This window comes from Pyricularia oryzae, chromosome 6 (assembly GCF_000002495.2).
Source record: "Pyricularia oryzae 70-15 chromosome 6, whole genome shotgun sequence".
NCBI lineage: Eukaryota > Fungi > Ascomycota > Sordariomycetes > Magnaporthales > Pyriculariaceae > Pyricularia > Pyricularia oryzae.
Genome location: NC_017853.1, coordinates 1,521,889 through 1,536,120, shown reverse-complemented (window position 1 = coordinate 1,536,120; position 14,232 = coordinate 1,521,889). Strand labels below are relative to the sequence as shown.

The window sequence follows — 14,232 nt, the reverse complement described above, 5'->3', positions numbered from 1 at the left end:
GGAGAAGAAAAACCAGGCGGAATCCAGGGCAGCAAATGGAAGCCATGGAAACAAGACAGCGAATGATGCATCGATATCGTTGCTGTTGAGCTAAAAATATCCATATCCGCTACCCTGTCCGCGAGCTGAAGACAGGGGATGGAGCGGGAGGGTCTTGTTGTAACTGTAAGGGCGATGTGATGGGCGGGACAGGCCTTGTTCTGGTGAAAATGTCGTAGTGATATTCATTAAATCAATCCAATGCCAATTCGATTGACGATCAAGCATTCTCGCAGAGATTTCCTGGAAAGGAAATCGCCAAGTTGACCCATCGGGTTGCATGTGGTGCAAAAAAGGCTGGTTACCGTACAAGACAAGGAACGTCGAGTAGGTACCTCCTTATGCAATCAATGATGGATGAATGAAGTACTGCAGGAGGTCCCCCAAGCAGCAAATTAGAGTACCCGTGGTTACCACAGGTGCCCCACAACCCCATAATCGATTAGCGTCCTTGGTCCTGCAAGAAACGGTCGAGCTGGTAACACAACACCATTTCTCACCATTTCTAGGTACCTACCTACCTAGGCAATTACCACCCACCCCCAAACTGTGAGTGCCTTTCTGCTCACCAGCAGCCATGATTGATCGAGACTCGCATACGCGGCAGCAAATCATGATTTTCGAATTTAACTCATTCCACGATTGTCAAGTTCCCATCTGATGGGTTATGCACCTTTACGATGTTCATGCTGTATTGTTTTACACACGGCACTGGACTTGGTCACCTCCTATTTTGTGTTCTCCCCGAAGCAGCTGCTATGTAAGGTGGACGTATACAAAGATACCTACCTTGGCTTGAGCTACCGACAAACCGTCAATGTTACGTCCACCGAGGAGACGTCCACAGAGAAGCGAACAAAGAGTGTCAGCAAGTCTGCTGCGCCCCCATGTCGCATCACAAGTCTCTCGATACACTAACCTTGGGTCGGCAGCTGGCCATGCGCAAATGCTTCCCATTCGTCCTCGTCTACAATACCGCCGGTTTGGATGCCCAACTTATTAATAGCCATGATTGAATTCTGTGCATGTGTGCGGCTCAACAGCGTCTTGTCCACCAACCAGGTTATCATCAAGGCGCGCAACTCTACAAGCCACCAAAAATTCTATCAATCGATTCCCAGAGAGCCATAGATGTGTCTACAATCTCCTCAACGCAGAGCACCCCCCGCTCGGATATGTACGAGTCTATCAGCTCGGGTGGCACCCACTCGAAGAAAATGTTGCTCACAGAAACTTTGATCCCATTGACGGCACCGTCAACAGCAAACCGAGACAGTTGCTCGGCCGCACCCTTGACTCTTTCACTGTTGAAGTCGGCAGCCCAAGCCCTACGAAGCTGCTCCCCGCCATTGTCCTCCACCACGTGCTCGCTGGGGTCGTCGGGCGGTGCGATCTTGTCCGACTCGCTTACGACCACGACGCGGACCTCCTGATGGCCTCCTCGCTGGCCGGCCACGTGCCTCGCGCTCAAAATAGCCGGCAGGGATCCCGTCTTGTTGCTCACAGCCCCCGAAGCCGAGATTCGATCCGCCCCAATGACGACCAAATCGACCCCTTGGGCTGCGGCTAGCGCCGCGGCTGCGTCCGAGTATAGCGTGATGCTAAGTTTAGGTGAACCGTCCCATCGGCGCCACGAATCCGGGGTCTCTGTCGTCGTTTCTGTGCCACCACCACCACCACCACCGTGATTGTCGATTTTTGCTGATCCCGAGACATGTGCTTCCTCTGACTCTTTTGTTTCTTTTTCTGTCCCTGCTCCTCCAAGTGCCGCTTGGCTGATCAGCATCTTGTCGGTCAGGGATGCGGCTAGCGAAACTCCCTCAAATAGCGGTCTCGATTCGAGGATGCGCAGGTCCAATGCGAACCCGGTATTTGCAACCACATGCTGCAGTGCTAGCGCTATAGTTGAGCTTTCTGATAGGGTCAGGACCGTGATGGGTTGGCGGGTTTGGAGTCTGGGCCCAAAGTGCTTCCCAAGATAGCTCGCAAAAGCCTCCGCCACAACGGCCCCCGAAGTGTGGCCCTCCCTTAGTTTAACGGCCTTTTCGAGCACCTCGGCAGCTAGATTTTGCCAAGCCTGTACACTTTCTTCTGTTGATTCTGACCGTAGACGCCCGTCCACCTCCTCTAGAGCTCGCACGAGCACTGCCATGATGGCAGCACCCATGCTCTCGCGGCCGTTCTTCCATATGTGCCAGGCGACAGCGCACACACTGGCCCACCACCTCTCGCAGTCCACCCCCTCGCACCTAATCTGCAGCATCACATCCCTGAGCAAACGCAAGGCAAAGTCGGCCAGCTGCCGGGCCCCGATCTGGTGGTCGGTCTGGAGACGCGCGAGCCCGGCGTCCAGCAGACGGGCAGCGGCAGCCCCGATATCCATCTCGAACCAGACCCGGCGCAGACTCTCGGCCAGCCGGGGCACGCCGTCGGAGAAATCATCCCCGATCTGGAGCGGATCGTGCCAGCCCCACTCGTCGTGCTCCCAGTCCAGACGCACGGCGGCATCGTCGCGGAGCAGCCGGAACGCGAACGGGTAGATGGTCCACTCGCGCCCGATCGACAGGTCCGTGAACTTGTAGCCCTTGCCGTGCCGCAGCAGCTCCAAGTCCGCCTGGGTGAGCTGCGTTTCTTCCTGCAGTTCGCGCCAGGCGGCGGCCAGCGGCGACGCGTCGGACTTGTCGACCGAGCCCGAGATGGGGGCCAGCAGGTGCTGGTACGTGCGGACTTTGCCGCTGCGCCGGAACAGGGCGACGCGGGCCCGGCCGTCGGTCTGGTCTGTCTTGAAGATGAAGCAGGAGACGACGGATCGTTTTGTCAGTGGGCGTTGAGAGCTTGGTGGGGATTCTTGTTGGGTTGACGACATTTCCAGGTTGGGATATGGGCGCTGGGCTGAGTGAGATAGATTGGTTCTTTGTCGATGACTAGAATTTAAAGGAAAATTATGCTACAACTCAAAAGTCATGCCGCGTCAAATTGTTCATGTTGGTTCAAAGAAGCTTTTCCCAAGACGTTCCGTCGCCGGTAGCGCGGGGTTACTGGGATTGATGTCACGATTTTTCATCGAATCAATACAAAGAAAGATTTAGAGTTACATATACCGTCTTTGGCCAAATCTCCACTGATTTGTACAGATTTGGTTTCCACCACTTGTATATTTCCGTCTATATTCCACAATCAATTTTAGTATATTCGGAATCGCTAACAGACGCAATAATCGGAACGCCGCATTGACGAGTTCACGTACTATTTTTTCATTGATTACCTTTCGTCGTGCCTTACTTACCATTGCCTCACAAGGAAAATCGTAATCGATTCGTCGGCCGACCAATCCCAACCAGGGACCAACATGAGGTAAGGCTGGTGTTAATATAGGCAGGTTGACTAAACATGGCCGGGTAAAATGCTGATTTCCCACCAAAACGCTCCCGTCTACCGTTTGGGTACCGTTCACAAGGGTCACATCTTCCTACCGAGGGTCTGGATAGGAGTAGGTAGGTCTTTGGGTCGGGGCGATGCGCGACTGCAAGATCCTTGTCCCAGCAGCCATGTACCTAGGGGGTAAAAGAACCGAGCAAACAGCAAACACCCAAATAGGACACGATGCTCATGTACTTCCTCTTGACCCCACGACGCCTTGGGGAGATTCTTCAAATGCTCACCACGGAACCAAATCGATCAAGGCAGTGCACCTTGGAAAACTAAGAATAATCCAACAAAACACTTGAGCAAGTTGAATTTTTTTTTCTCTTCTTTTTTTGGGGCAGGAACTACTACATACCCCGCGGGTAGATAAGCCAAGACAACCACTGCATCCCGTTTCCCCCCTCCATTATTGTGTCAATCCCAGCCTGGCAGACCAGACCCCTGACCCCTGGACTTGGATCCGGGTGCTGTACCCGAATGAACGGCTGAGAGGAACAACAATATCCACCTAGCCACATGTTGCGGCCAGGGGGTTGGCTGGCTCTTTTTTTTTTCTATCTCTTTCTCATCACCTGCATACCTTGACAGAACGCAAGCTCGGGTTTTGAATGGCCAGGACCCGAAAAGATCTATAACTGCAAAGAAGTAGCATAGCCCGGTCGAGATAACTGCCGAAAATACACTTGCCGCCTCCTCTGATCCCGTACATAGTGCAGAATGTCGCCGATGTATTGGATTGGAGGAGAGTTACTGGTATGTGAGAGAATCATTGTACATGCGGTTGAGCTACTAGACTAGTTCTAGTTTAGAATAGTCTAGAAATTGGTGGTTTGGTCGATCTGCAGAATGAATTTTCGCCATCCTTCACGTTTGTATGACAAGAATAGTAAGGGGAGAACATCAACATTCAGAGGGTAACTGGGACGCAGCGTCGGTGCTCTTTTCTGGCAAAGGCTAGGTCATCAATCAATCCAATCAATATACATCCAAGTCCTAGAAATAGCAACAACATCATCAATCATAATCTGCTAACAAGCATTCTGGGAATAAAACATTTTTTTTCTCTGCTCTTTCTCTCGCTTGTCCACTCAAGAACAGGACATGGCTGATTTTGTGATATCGTTGCCCCCGCAGTAGGTGTGAATGCGACCAAAGTGAGCAGAGGCCAACTCCTGCTTTCTGTACTGGCAGCGGTACTTGCCGCTCGTGTCGGTGTTGTTGGCGCAGAATGAGATGCAGCAGGTGTATCCGTTGGGGTCCCAGACGTAGCTGATGACGGGGAATTCGAGGTCGAAGATGCCGTACTTGCGGTACTTGATGGTCATGTTGCCCGTAAAGTTTGCCCCAGACCAGCCCTGGAACACAAACGGCCCGTCCGGGTCCGACTCGTTCAGCGGTGGGTCGTAGGGAGTCCCCGTCGGCGTCAGGGGCTTTGGGCCTGTCGTTGTCGGCCTGGGGCTGCTGTGGTTTGAAGTGTCAGAGCAGATGCTTCTTTTGAGATTTGGGAACAAATGATGGCTACTTGAAAGGAGAAGAAAAAAAAGACAAAAATTACCTTCCACTCCCATTGTCGCTCGACGCACTACCCCCATCCCCCTGAGTCTCCCGCTGTGCCGCCCTATTATTAGCAGCTGTGACGCCGGCGCCCACGCCAGCCCCGATGGCCACGGCAAGCAGCAGCAGCACCGCGATGAGGAGATAGAAATGCTTGGGCGGCAGGCCCCAGATGGTCTTGGGCGTGGGCTTGACGGCATCGTCGCTGTCGGCCTGGCTGCCGTGGCTGTCCACCCTACCCGCCTGGAGCCTGTCGACGGCCGAAATGGGCTCCCACGGCGCGCTGCTGGGCGCCGACGGCGAGTAGGGGTTTTGGTGGGCCGCCTCGAGCCCGACGGGCACCTCGATGTACTTTGGATAGTCCACCACCTCGACCCCGTCCGGGTACAGGTGCGCGTCGCCGAGCCGCGGCCGGTGCGCCTCGGCCTCGGCGGCCGTCAGGGCCTGCGGGGAGCTGTCCGGCACCGTCTGCGGAAAGTCGCCCGGCACGACCTCTGGGAGGTTTGCGTCTGATGGCCTGCCCATGGTGGGGGGGGGGGGGGTTTACGAGTGAGGATTGCCAGGGGATGGGGTTGCTGATAAAAAGGCGTCGACTTGAACTTTGTGACTTTGTCTTTGTGTACGCTGAGCTTGATCGGTGGGGATTGAAGAAAGCTTAGACTCTGGGATGATGATGCTAAAACCAAAAAGAAAAGAGCCGGGGTTTGGAAGGGAGAGAGAAAAAAAAGGCCCTCCGCAAATAAGGATTTCTATAACGGAGATGATAAGTGCAGCAAAAGTACCGCGGGTATCCAATGCGGACTTGCACAGAAAGGTCCACTAGGAGAAACGGCCGCTTCTATTATAAGTGCCTGCAGTGCAGCCAAGGAGGGTGGTTTGCGGGATGGAGTAAGCGGGCTCAAGGCTCATTTCATATTGGACATCAGCCCTTCTACTATCCAACCCGATGGCAGACGACCGCCTAGGTAGGGCAGGTTAGTAAAAGGAGGGTAGGTAGGTATACTATGCACCCACCCATGAAATTTGGGGGCCATCGTTGGATTGGTTGTGATGTGCGTTTGTATTCCGTATTGCAACCAAAAAAAAAAAAAAAAAAAAAAAAAAAAATCCCAGCTAAGCCTATGGGAATCTGCATGTCAACACAAAGCACAGCCTGCTCGGGACCATGCCACCATGGGAATCTGCTCCGGATTGCCTTTGTGAGATCGACAGACCAGTGGAAGCCCAGAGTGGTTCTCATGTTACCGAGGAGACACCGACTTCTTAATCAGGTTGAGATGTACAAAACGGCAGCATCAAACCAGCGATTCTGCGTTTTTGTTTTGGTGCATCATGGCACAAGGTCCCGGCATACCCAAGTCTCCACGGTAGCCGACTTTAGAAATAAATTAGAGTAAGACGGCTACGAATCCCCACCCTCCGTTTTAATTTTTATTTGATTTTGGGGGAGGGGAAAGAAGAGGCAAAGCATTGTTACACGGTAGGGTGGGATCAATCTGGGGAGCTGAACATTTTTACCAGGGTCCTGGATGGCCGATCCTCACGAGGCCTGTATTGACTGTTTCCACGGTCAGTATCGCCCGCGCTCTGATTGGTGCTCAAAAACATTCGGGAGTGTACTACTGTATTATTCGACGAGGTGGCGCAGCGTCTCGGGCTGCGCAAAAGCTGGCCATTAAGCCATGTTGAGAATGGAAAGCACGTCGAGAAGTGGCTGGATCTTGAAAGTACTATTAAACCATCCCCTCTCTCTCTTTCGCGTTTGTCACACCATTACTATGACCTGTACAGGCAAGCTTGGGGGCCGTTTGCCGGTTTCTTGTAGCTAAAGTAATGTTACTCTGTGAATAGGTTCGAATGGAGTTCCGGGGGAAGAAAAAAAAAAAAACAGAACAGGAGAAATGAAATGTGAATATTCCAACACCACGACGCCCTGACTGTTCGAACCGGGCCAAGGTGCAGGGTAGGTGAATTCGGAGTCAATCAAGTTGGTTGCGATTAAACTTGGTCACGGTGCCTCGACAACGATATGATACGATCGCTAGTTTAACCTTGCATGGATGGGTACCTACATTATGCACCCTAGATGCCTTAGGTAAACAGGAGTTAAAGGCGTTTGTGCGGACCTGCAGGAATATCTCGATGGGTCGACTGGCGAGTGCCAACGTTCAAGCCTGTTACAGTGCGACGGGTCACTAGAAGAGGGGGAACAGTTGGCAATTGCCAATAACCAACCACCCCCACCGACTGCCGACTCGCTCAAGATTGCGTGCTTTTGGGCAGGCCTAAGACAGTCAAGTTCACTGTTGAACCAACCACCATGGAAACAATTCCCCGATTCACCCAACCCTACTTCTCTCTAACCACCAAGCCAAAAACTCCGTCACAACTTGGGCAACAAAATATTGCATGGGAATAAAAGTGGCAACATAAACACACCAGAAAGAACAATGTCAGACATCAAAATCCTCGACGGCGGCCTCGGCACCACCCTAGAGGACCGCTTCGGCGTCGTCTTCACCCACGCCAAGCCCCTCTGGTCATCTGACCTGCTCGTCTCGGACCAAGAGACCCTCCAGGCCTGCCAGCGCGAGTTTGCCGCCGCTGGTGCCGACGTGCTGCTGACGGCGACGTACCAGGTCTCGGTCGAGGCCTTTGCGCGGACAAAGACCCCCGAGCACCCAGACGGCATCGCCCCGAGTTCGGCCATGCTGCCGTACCTGCGGGGCGCCGTCGAAATTGCCGAAAAAGCAGCAGCAGCAGCAGCAGCAGCGGCAGCAGCAGCCGCGGCAGCGCCAAGAAATGAAACGTCTGCACCATCACCACAACCAGCCGAGCTCGCCCTCGCCTGCGGGCCCTACGGCGCAGCCATGACGCCCGGCCAGGAGTACACGGGCGCGTACGACGCGGCGCACTCGACCCCCGACGCCCTCTCCCGCTGGCACCTCGACCGCCTGGCGCTGTACGCCGCGGCGGGCGAGGATGTGCCGGGCCGGTGCGCGTACGTGGCGTTCGAGACGGTGCCGAACCTGGCCGAGGTGTGGGCCGTGCGGGACGCCATCACGCGGCTGCGGCAGGATGCTTCTTGTTCTCGGTTCCCCTCGCGCTTCTGGATCTGCTGCGTTTTCCCCCACGAGGACGAGAGGCTGGCGGACGGGAGCAGCGTGGATCAGGTCGTCGAGGCGATGCTGGCGGCCCGCGGCGGGGGCGAGAACGGCGGCGCAAAGGAGTCACTGGCCCTGCCGTGGGGCATCGGGATCAACTGTACCAAGATCTACAAGCTCGAGGGTCTGATTAAGAGTTTTGAGCGTTCCATCTCGGGTCTCAAGGCGAAAGGAGTCATCACCAATGTTCCGGCGCTAGTGCTATATCCTGATGGGACAAATGGGGAGGTCTACAATACAACCACCCAGAAGTGGGAGGCTCCTCAGGTTGTGCAAGGTGCTGGACCAAAGGTTAGTATTTCAATGGCCTCACCTCATCAGATCCCCATTGGTTTTCCAACTGACATCAAGCTGCAGACTCCTTGGGACGCACAGCTCACGCAGATCGTCAACGATACCAAAAGCCGAGGCGTATTCACATCATTCCTAGTGGGTGGTTGCTGCAAAGCAAACCCCCAGAACATCAAAGATTTGCGAAATCGTCTGAAAGAATAACATCCAGTAGGCAATTGTTGAAAAGGGGTATCAATTCTTATCTACACTCTATTGGGTATCAATAAACGACACGCATGAACGGGCCGCTGTCTTTTTCTTGTCGTTGAGGACAATTCGAAAAAGTCGGCAGTATTATTACAAAAGCTCAGACGAGCCAGTGGATAAAGCGTCCCCAGAGGGTCGTTGGGGGCTTCGCCTTTTCCACCATTTCCGTCTCATGAAGACGACCCGACCACAAATCGATGGTGTCGGCACGGGCAAACTTGAACGCGAGGCATACGTTAGCAGCTGACAATATCTCTGGGCCAAGGGATGTTATGTTGCTTGGGGGGATTGGGACGGCAGCCTACCTTTGTTCTATGGACAAGCTTCCATATGATTATGGGAATGATGAATATCGGGATGCCAATGTACGACGCGATGAAATTCGACGTGTTCCAGTTCCCATCCAGAAATACATCAAAGCCGGCAACCAGGGTGATGATGGCGGCACCGATGAACCCATACCATGCCGTAAATGGCTGGAACGGTGACTTCCAGGGGAGCGTGTCCCTGTCTACGCCCTGGGCCTTGAGTGCAGCGTGGAAACGGATGTAACAGAAGCAAAGACAAGACCAAGCAATCAGGCCAGCCACGGTGCTCAGGTTAAGGAGCCACTGGAATGCCTGAGAGGGGCCGCCACTGCCTAGCGATAGGTACGCCAAGGGGCCAAACAGCCAGGCTGCGATGACTGCGACGTATGGTACACCAACCTTGTTGGTCCGGCCAAAGATCTGCGGCAGCTGGCGGTCGGTCGTCATGGCCACTATCATGCGCGAACCAACCCAACAGTATGAGTTGCCAGCTGACCAGGCCGAAACGAGAATGCATGCGTTGATGATGGACGGGAGGATCGATATGCCGGCTTGTTGAATGGCAATGACCCAAGGCGAGCTGTTGGCATTGCCGGTGCCTGTAACAAGGTCGGGGTTGCGCGGGTCCACTATCAAGCCGATGAGAATAGCGCCCAGGACGTAGAAGAAGCCGATGCGGAAAGTAACGTTCTTGGCGGCCTTGGGGATAGAGTGGTGAGGGTCCTTGGCCTCGGCCGCCGTGATTACGACCGTCTCGACACCAATGAACGAGAAGGATGCGTTGACGAATGCAGCGAGGAAACCCAAAAAGTGGCCCGTGGAGCCCCCAATACCGTTGAAATCGACCCAGGCGCCAGGCTCAAACCAGTATTTAAATCCAATCGGCTGGTGGTTGGGGCCACCGCCCGAGGTGATGATGATCGAGACAAAGATGAGCATGATGAAACAAACAACTTTGACGGTTCCGCCAAAAACCTCGGCTTCTCCAAACCATCGGACCGACATGAGGTTGATGGCAAGAATCGATATCAAACTGACCGTGATGACAACGGCCGGAGTTATGTCTGTCCAGTAGCTCACAAGCACGGCCTGCAGAGAGTAATTTGGAACTATTCAGCACTACGTCATCCACAAACGGGCGGACAAGTATTTGTGCCAAGGGACAAAGACTCACAGCAGCTGAAGCCTCACTGGCTATGGCAATTGTGTAGCAGTAACCGTAACTGATAGCCAGACTAAAGCCTACGGCCGGATCGATGAAACGAGTTGCCCAGTGGGGGAAAGAACCAGCACTCGGGAACTAGCCATATTGTAAGCACGGCGTTAGCGTTATGGATTACTTCTTCACATGACCACTGTTGATGCCCTCTCGACAGATATCACATATAGAAATGCGTATATCTCAACATGACACAACCAAGTTCCTGGTCTCGGGTCACCCAGGAAAAGTGCTAAGACAATGGTCTGCAACTTACCACAGTAGCAAGCTCAGCAATCGACTGCATCACACACCACAACACGCTGCCGACAACGAGATACGCGAGGAGGAGGCCGCCCGGGCCAGCCTTGGCGTATGCCGACCCTGTGCCGATGAAGAGTCCTGTTCCGATGCCGCTACAGAATCCAATCAGGGTGATGTGGTAGTTCTTGAGCTGCCGCTGCGTGTGGCCGCGACCACCGACGCCGATCTGCGGCTCCATGTCCGGCTTGTTCGTGTCCGAGCCATCGTTGTAAGAGGGAGCCTTTTCGACATCGCTGTTGTGGTTCCCGTTGTTGCCGTGATCCTGGCTCGCGACGGCGCCGTCATGGGCCGGCGAGGTGACTTTGGTTTCGAAAGCCATCTCGTACCGCCTATGCTGTTGTTGATATTTGTAACTGCGGTGTCGACTTTGACAACTGGCTAAGATCCACCGAGAGATCAAAACCCAGAGTTAAAAGGTGACTACAGGATGCGAAATCCTTTATACCAGGGAATGACGGCATCGTTTTCCCTGTGTCGATATACTTTTAGTTGCCACTTTCGGAACAAGGGTCGCGAAAAAAAAATCTCACCACGCCTTGATACCATGTCTAGCTGCGATTGCGCCATCGACTACTGAAATATTTTCCCGTAATAGTTTCCCTGTTGGGTGGGAACGAATCGCCTGTTTAAGCAACAGCGTTGGCTGCGAGTCGTGGGTGCGCTCCACTTGCGGCAAGAACGAGGTATAGCTCGACTCCATAGTTTGTTTGACCCTACAATGGTAATGGATGTCATTTAAGTCGAATGGGTCCAGTTACTTTCCGATGCCGGCCGTGGGCAGGTCCAGACTTTTGAGATGCTGGCTAATTACCATTTCTGTTTTTTGCACGCACGGCGGAAGACCCTTTGGCGAGCCCCTTTTCTTTGTCGTGTACGGAAGTTCTAAAGGTGAGAACTGACTTTTTCAAGAAATGAAAAAGAAAAAGGAAAAGAAAAGAAATGGCACTGCACTCTATAATAAGGCTTGCCGCTCTGAACAAAGTCGCGCACCACACTGTAACCCTAGCTGACACCGCAACCGTATGTTTCGGGGCCGCAGTAGCATGGTACCATACCATGGCTACGGCGCGGGACTCGGGCTAGCCCTTTCCTGTTCCCCGGCAGCTTCGGGATCAGCCTAGCGTCGTCAATAGACACTGGATGCATAACTTGTCTCTACTTAAACCGGTTCCTTTTTTCTCAGCCCGGTGAATCGTTGTCACAGCCGTGTCAAATTCTACTAATCCTTGCCTCAGCTTCAGCCTTATCATTTCCATGCGTTTAACCCACTCATGCGGGCGACTCGGGACTGGCCTTGAGCCTCCGCGACGCTGGAAGAAATATCTCAACTAGCGCAATCTGCACATGCTTGGGTGGAAATCTGAATATCCTTGTTCAAAAGTCGTATGAAACATCAGACACAATCGAAGAGTCGATAGTCCTCACAGCTACGTATACCTAGGATGTTGGAAGCAAATCGAATCAAGATGTATTATTGCTAGCCCCGAAAAGCATCAAGATGCGCCTAGCTACCACAAAACATGGCGCATAAGGTTTCTTGAGCCAATAGGCCATACATTAGACCATGGACAGAAGTGCTGTCTTGCCGTCGAGTACTACAAAGGCAGATCGGATTCAAAAGCCGCCATATTCATTATTTTATTCCCGGGCTTGCATCCGATTCCTGCATGGCGCGGTAGCTATGCACCTATTCCAGCGATCATCTATAGGAACTGGCAGGATCATGCATTGGAACAGTTGTCATTCGGTCAACTCTCCAAAACGTTCATGAGTAGATTTCTCGCCACTCCAAACTCTTTACGAAGTTCTACAAGGCCTGGGTGCAGGCTAAGATGCTCAAACCACGCATCACTATGAACGTACCACAAAGGTTCGACTGGGATTCGGCGTCCTACCCAATATACCTGGTATGTTTGTACACTGGCCTGGCATCTTGCAAACTGCTCGGTTGGAACAATGTAGTGTCGGGTGATGCCACTGATTAAAGGCCTTTTTTCCACTCTGATATAACGGCCACGAGTATATATCGGAGCTGACGACTGACCAAGGATATCGCAGCTAGCGGCACGGAAAGGCTTACTCCGTAAAGGCTTGCAGCCATGCGATAAGCCCTGCATCATGAAGAAATGTAGAGATGCCGTTGAGACTTGATCAGCCAGCCATCTGACGTCTGTGTTGGTCGAAGACCATTCATTATTTTGCGGTGCTACACCAGGTCGTTTGCCACTCTCTCGGCATCTATCACGTATGCCGTTGCGATTTTCTGCCGATCCCCTTCCCCTCATCTGTCAGCTCACCAACGTCGAGTGCTAACCGTTAGTCTGGCCACTCGGCCGAGTCACCCTCGCGGTTAATTTCCGTATTAGTCCAGGGCATACATAGCCTTAAGGCCTCTGGATGTATTGCTACGTACCTTGGTACCTAGACAGAGAGAGTACCAGTAAGTTGGTTAAGTACCATTGCGTGGCCAAAAGGGGTTAGGATCAACGCCTGACGAAGATGTCCGCGTGCAATCATCTCAAATATATGACATATCCCTCAACAATATTTCACTGTCCGTTTTAAATATCCATATCAATCGCCGTATACTGCCTAATTCGTGATTAGTAGCGGCAAATCCCGGACATGACTTTGTGTTTTTATTCGTTAGTGAAAAAGAACCCCGGAAAAGGCAAGGATTGTGGATTGCCTCGAGCGGGCATGTTCAATGGGGACGTTGAATTTCTTGCAAATTTTAGCGGATAAGGGCATAACACGACTTGACGGCCGCGGAAGTGACCCTCAGGAGCTAAGTAGTAGATCAACCTAGCGGATGCAGCTGCATGTTACGAAGCAGTGTTCAAGTCAGACGAAAAACATACTTTTCGACAAACATGACTACCTTCTGATTTTAATTCCCAAAAGGAGGTTGAGGGACGATACTGAAGATGAAGGTGGGAGAGAATGAGCAATGCAGCCAGAAACAGGCCACCCAATAAAGTCAATATGTTGTTCTCGCCAAGGGTGAATCGCTTAATTGCCCAAGATAATGACGCTAGGGATTGCAGCAGGTGATCAGCGAGATCAGACATGGTCAGTTTTTTTTTCTCTTTTTTTTTCTTTTTTTTCTCGTTGTCGTCTGGGTTTGCAAGTAGAGTTGGCTCGGTCCAGGCTACACGTTGCAAATGAGTGATTCCGTATCTATAGATCGGGTTCGACCAACCGGAGCCGAGAGTTTCTTCAATTGGCGACTATCAACCGGGATGCCCCCATGTCTAGATTTCCTTGGGTTCCTTACATTACCTGCCAACCTAGATTGAGTATGCAGGTGGTGCATGGGAACTTATACGCACCTAGTACATATTTAGTACGTATATCTTGTTGGGTATTGGTGCTTGCTGCATGCTCCAGGGAATATACCCATCCATCTCATCCAATCCCATCCCCTCCTCCCTTGTCAGCTGCAAGATGCGCTGGGATAGGGCAGGCACGTTGCGTTTGAAGCGGAGACCTGGAGTCGAAAGCTCACCGTTCTCCAAGGTTATCTACAATGACTCGGGGTGTTTTTGGTCAACGGGGAGAAGGGCGTCGATACATTTGTTATTTGATGGGATCGGTGATTGGGTGTTTTGTGCCTGCCTGGGAATGCTAGAGAGCAAGGTATATGATAAATTCGTGTTCGGGTCATGTTGCAAAAGGT

General features: G+C 52.6%; 5 protein-coding genes across 5 annotated transcripts; 2 read left to right on the top strand and 3 right to left on the bottom strand.

Moving 5' to 3' along the window:
* Window positions 1-867: 867 nt before the first annotated feature.
* On the bottom strand, window positions 868-3,148 carry MGG_12177 (translation initiation factor eIF-2B subunit family protein). Its single transcript, XM_003719554.1, has one exon. The coding sequence runs from the start codon at window positions 2,903-2,905 to the stop codon at window positions 1,124-1,126; it is 1,782 nt and encodes a 593-aa protein (XP_003719602.1). The 5' UTR covers window positions 2,906-3,148; the 3' UTR covers window positions 868-1,123.
* A 1,210-nt stretch (window positions 3,149-4,358) lies between these two features.
* Window positions 4,359-5,877, bottom strand: MGG_12178 (uncharacterized protein). The gene is made up of 2 exons (XM_003719553.1): window positions 5,021-5,877; window positions 4,359-4,926 (listed from the first exon to the last, which is right to left on the bottom strand). The coding sequence occupies exons 1-2, from the start codon at window positions 5,542-5,544 to the stop codon at window positions 4,554-4,556; spliced, it is 897 nt and encodes a 298-aa protein (XP_003719601.1). The 5' UTR covers window positions 5,545-5,877; the 3' UTR covers window positions 4,359-4,553.
* Window positions 5,878-7,140: 1,263 nt separating this feature from the next.
* Window positions 7,141-10,648, top strand: MGG_04215 (homocysteine S-methyltransferase). Its single transcript, XM_003719552.1, has 2 exons — window positions 7,141-8,474; window positions 8,541-10,648. The coding sequence occupies exons 1-2, from the start codon at window positions 7,470-7,472 to the stop codon at window positions 8,676-8,678; spliced, it is 1,143 nt and encodes a 380-aa protein (XP_003719600.1). The 5' UTR covers window positions 7,141-7,469; the 3' UTR covers window positions 8,679-10,648.
* MGG_04216 (proline-specific permease) lies at window positions 8,679-11,005 on the bottom strand. Its single transcript, XM_003719551.1, has 4 exons — window positions 10,507-11,005; window positions 10,206-10,331; window positions 9,029-10,120; window positions 8,679-8,940 (listed from the first exon to the last, which is right to left on the bottom strand). The coding sequence occupies exons 1-4, from the start codon at window positions 10,870-10,872 to the stop codon at window positions 8,824-8,826; spliced, it is 1,701 nt and encodes a 566-aa protein (XP_003719599.1). The 5' UTR covers window positions 10,873-11,005; the 3' UTR covers window positions 8,679-8,823.
* A 1,068-nt stretch (window positions 11,006-12,073) lies between these two features.
* MGG_17670 (uncharacterized protein) lies at window positions 12,074-13,362 on the top strand (the record flags this gene model as incomplete). The annotated part of the gene is made up of 4 exons (XM_003719550.1): window positions 12,074-12,085; window positions 12,329-12,460; window positions 12,979-12,993; window positions 13,225-13,362. The coding sequence occupies 4 exons, from the start codon at window positions 12,074-12,076 to the stop codon at window positions 13,360-13,362; spliced, it is 297 nt and encodes a 98-aa protein (XP_003719598.1).
* Between the last annotated feature and the right edge of the window lie 870 nt (window positions 13,363-14,232).